The 4,184-nt window shown below is 40.1% G+C and overlaps 1 protein-coding gene and 1 long non-coding RNA gene across 3 annotated transcripts in view; one reads left to right on the forward strand and one right to left on the reverse strand.

Annotated features, from left to right (window-relative positions):
- LOC109296121 overlaps positions 1–4,184 on the forward strand; it is a 637,130-nt gene that overhangs the window by 433,490 nt on the left and 199,456 nt on the right. The window lies entirely within an intron of this gene.
- The window catches only part of STAB2 (stabilin 2), a 166,554-nt gene that overhangs the window by 26,718 nt on the left and 135,652 nt on the right, over positions 1–4,184 (reverse strand). For both annotated transcript variants that reach the window (XM_019515340.1, XM_019515339.1), the window contains 3 exons: positions 2,471–2,527; positions 1,777–1,900; positions 496–645 (listed from right to left, as the gene is read on the reverse strand). In XM_019515340.1, the coding sequence (XP_019370885.1) occupies positions 496–645; positions 1,777–1,900; positions 2,471–2,527 (331 nt within the window). The remainder of the gene's footprint in view (positions 1–495; positions 646–1,776; positions 1,901–2,470; positions 2,528–4,184) is intronic.

Genomic DNA, 4,184 nt, shown 5'->3' on the forward strand with positions numbered 1-4,184 from the left:
TGCTAAAAATAAAGGGGGGCCTTGAAGGCCAACATACCTCCCCCTGATTTTTTTTTTTTTTTTTTGTATGCATCTTAACAATGTTTTCCTAAATCTATCCTGTTTCATGCTGTGGCTGGAGCAGGGAAGGTATATTTTGGTTAAACTAAACTGCAGACAGAAAGAAGTGAAGCCTCAATCTCTTTCTAATTAAAGTCCAATGGAAATTTATAAATGATGGTAGAATGGATGAAATTCACCCTGGTGCTGGTGATCAACACACAGTCCATGCCCCACCAAGGTCTCACGCAGCTTCTATTTTAAGGCCGTGTGCCAGTTTTATACCTGGAAATGATTTTTAGACAGTGTGAGGACTGCACCAGCTGCAGAAGGGCTGTCAGTTGTGGAAGGGAAGAGCAAAGAAAGATGCATAAAAACATTTCTTTTTACTTTTAAAAGCAAAAAAGGGAAAAGGTTATTTTCAGATATTGATTTTGAAATGGAATTGGAACATACGTTTACAAGAAAAGCCATATCGTCCTGGTGAACACAGCTCACATGAAGTCCCATTGAAGCCGGGGTTACATGTACATTCCCCTGTTCCTGTGTATCCATCTTTACATGAGCCATGATTATTACATGGGGCTTCTGGCCCACCGGGACAGGCTGGAAAGGATATAAAGCTAGTTAGTCAAGTACTTCCTGCTCAGCTTTGTATTCAGATGTTTGTTTGTTTTCCAATAAAACCTATCTTTTTCTGACATTACAAATGTTATTGCCTAATGTCTCTGGATGGGGTTTTTAAATGCACTTAAGTCAATTCCTTCAAGTGCATAGGGTTGTATGGATCCACTGTGGTCCACTCTGTGTTTTGGGAGAGAAAGGAGACAGATTTTTCAAATGCACTTGAGGAATTTAGGAACACAAAACCTTGTATTCCTAAATCTCTTAAGGCCTCAGTCTGGCAGTCCAATCCAGGCAAAGCCCCAGCAAACTGGAAAAAAAAAACCTGGTAGGATTCAAACACATGAAACCCAGCATTCACCCTCATACAGCTGAGAGAAGGCTGGGAACCTAGGAGTAGAGGAACCAGTAACAGCCTTAGAAATGATTCTGTGCAGCTGCAGTTTTCAAAACCCATGTTAATTTAAACGAAGTAGGCCTCCAACCCCACTAGTACCCAATGCTTTCTGAACTCATACCAGATGCATATATGTCAGTGAAGAAATGATGAATTCTAGCATGTGTTCAATGCTGGCACATGATCTGGATCTTACTTCTTTTGTCTGTTTTAAAACCCATTTCAAATTGGAGATAAGTGGCTCTATGCAGTGTCACAAAAAAGCAATATTTACCCTATAAAATTCATTTTATTAACCTGGAATTTAAAAATTGCTGGAAAAACATTTAAGTCTTTTTATGAGCATATTTAAATATTTGGAGTGTAAAAGTAGTAATGTTCATATCCAGGCATAGATTGGAACCTTCTCTACAGCATTGCCCTGTTTTACAGACAGGGCACACAGATATATTGTCCCAGGCTCTAAAAGCTGTACCACTGTACAGGTACAGCTGTAAGGTGGTATTAGTTTGACATAATTCCTCTTCCTTATCCCTGTACTTTGCCAGTCTTAATCAGTGCACAGTCATGACTGCAACATCTTTTTCAAGTACTTAATGTAGCATATTTATACAGTAAAGTATTCAATATCATGCATAGCAGTTCCTGTTCTTGTCACCTTGTGGTTCTTACTCAGCAAAAAGTTTTTGCAGAAGTTAACAAGAGGAAAAACCTACCTTGGCAGTCTCGCCCAAAGTAACCCTTGCAGCACTTTGCAATCCAGATCACCAATGAACAGTCCTGACGACAACCTTCTATACTCCTTCCATAGGCTTTATAAGTACATTTCTGGATCCCTCCCTAAACAACACCCAATGTAGCACAAAGATGATAAAGACACAAGCAATTCAGTGTTCTGTGGATTATTTTAACTTTTTTTTTTTTTAAAGCAATGCTGACCAAGTGGGTGGCCCTGGAGGTTCAATTATTTATCCACAAAAAAAGTTGGGGTCAGAGTTTACCTTGACAAAATGATACCTGAGATCTATATAAAAAAATCAGATAGGGTTTTTTTGATGTTTGGTAAGCACAAAGACAGGACCACCAAATTCTCTGTAATTCCTGGCTTCATAAAATTTTACCTTAATTCTTCATGTGGAATGACCGATGTGATAGCCAGCTCCAAACTTCACTGGAGCACTTACAAAATCCATTCAAGTCTGACCTATCAATCACTATTGACTTCATTCAGGAAGAAAATGATTTGGCTGTGATTGCTTTAATCAAGTAATTTCATTTCCCCCATCTCTTTTGTTCTTCAAAATATGTAATTTTATTATTTGTACAGTGCATGGAGGTCTGTGGGTTAAACTGGTTTAAAAAATATTATAATGTAAAATTAGAATTAATATTATAATGTATTAGTATTACCTGTGGCTTAGCCCCAGTAGGGCATTTAATCTTACTGTAACAGGCAGCACAATCCCCCTGTCATAGAAAGGAAAAATGGGGTTAAAAATAGCAACAAAAACAAGCTGTTTGAAAGTATCAGAAAAGCATCTGCTGTTACATAGGTAGTGAAATGAATGAAGAAAGATATCTTTGAAAAGCCTCATTTTTATTACTCTTTATATAGATCACACAAGCTTTCCCAAAGAGATATAATGGAGAAACTAAAAGGAAAAGGAACAAAACGGATGCATTAATTTAATGAAATAAAAGAGAAATGAGATTTCCCAGTGGAAATTTTTAAGTGTGGGGACACTAATACATGAAATGTAGAGGCTGACTGGAGCGCAGTAATTACAACACTCCAGCAGACTTGATTGAGCCTGCTCCAGTGCACTGTAATTACAGTGCATTAGAGCAGCCTCCTGGCTTGTATACAGGCACCCTATAAGTGTAAATTGAGGCACTTTAAGGAGACTGATTTTTTTCAGAAAATATGAAGCAGAGCTGTGCACATAACTGATTTTTCAGTTTAGATATCAAACAAAAAAATAGTGACAATTGAGTTTTGGTAGATGTGATATAAAATTATATTTCCTAACTGAAATATAAACCTAACAATTCATTGTTTTAGATCAAATGAAATGTTTTGCTTCATTTGGGCTTTTTAACCTTTTAGCATTTAAATGTAGTTAAATTTGGTCTCAAAATGTTATTTGCACATGCAAAATCAAAATGATTTATTTTTAAAATGTTGAAACGAAAGATTTCAACTTTTTAGAAATTTTAAAAATATTTTAGGGGCCAAAAGTATTCACCAAATTTGAAACTGCAAATAGGCAGTCACTTTGAAACAGCAATTTTCACAGATAAACTGATCATTCAGAAGATTTCACCAGAGCCTCATGATGAGTACCCTGGAAATTAGACTCCTTTATGGTAGGGGTGTGCAAAGCGGGCCCTATTTGATTCGGATTTGGATTCGGCCCAAATTGGGGACAGTGATTTGATTTCCTGATTTGGATCACTGTCCCCAATTCGATTTGGCCGAATCTGAATCTGAAGATTCAATGCTGATTTGGAGAATCAGCGATTTGGACATAGACTCAGCTTTAAAAAATTTTTCTACATACCTTGAGGTAGCAGGCGTGGCTCATGATTGCTGTGATTCTGGGGCACATGGTGCATCCCACAGGAGCGCAGGGGGTCCCTTCATGTGCTTGGCCAGAAGTGGATGGGATGTACTTCTGGTCCACTTCCAGGTCTGCCAGGGAGTATGCTGGGGGGCCTCCCCGCACCTCCCTGGCTCAGGGATCAGCCATGGGGGAACCCCAAATGCCCCCTCAGACCCAGGAGGCACCAGTCACTGAGCTGGGAGGGCGTGGGGGGGGGCCCCCACCTGCTCCCAGGTGGACCTGGAAGTGGACTGGAAGTGCTTCTCGTCCACTTCTGGATCTGCTGCCAAGTACGGTGGGGAGCTTCCCGTGCTTCTGTGGGACGCTCCATCTGCCCCAGCATCGCAGCACTCATAGAATCATAGAAGTAGGGTCGGAAGGGACCTTGTAGATCTTCAAGTCCGACCCCCCACCTGGGCGGGAGAAAAAAACTGGACTCAAATGAGTCCAGCCAGGTAGGCATCAAGCCTCTTCTTAAAGATCCCCAGGGTAGGAGCCAGCACCACTTTCCTAGGAAGTTG

This window comes from Gavialis gangeticus, unplaced genomic scaffold, assembly GCF_001723915.1.
Source record: "Gavialis gangeticus isolate Ggan-Ray unplaced genomic scaffold, GavGan_comp1, whole genome shotgun sequence".
Classification (NCBI taxonomy): domain Eukaryota; kingdom Metazoa; phylum Chordata; order Crocodylia; family Gavialidae; genus Gavialis; species Gavialis gangeticus.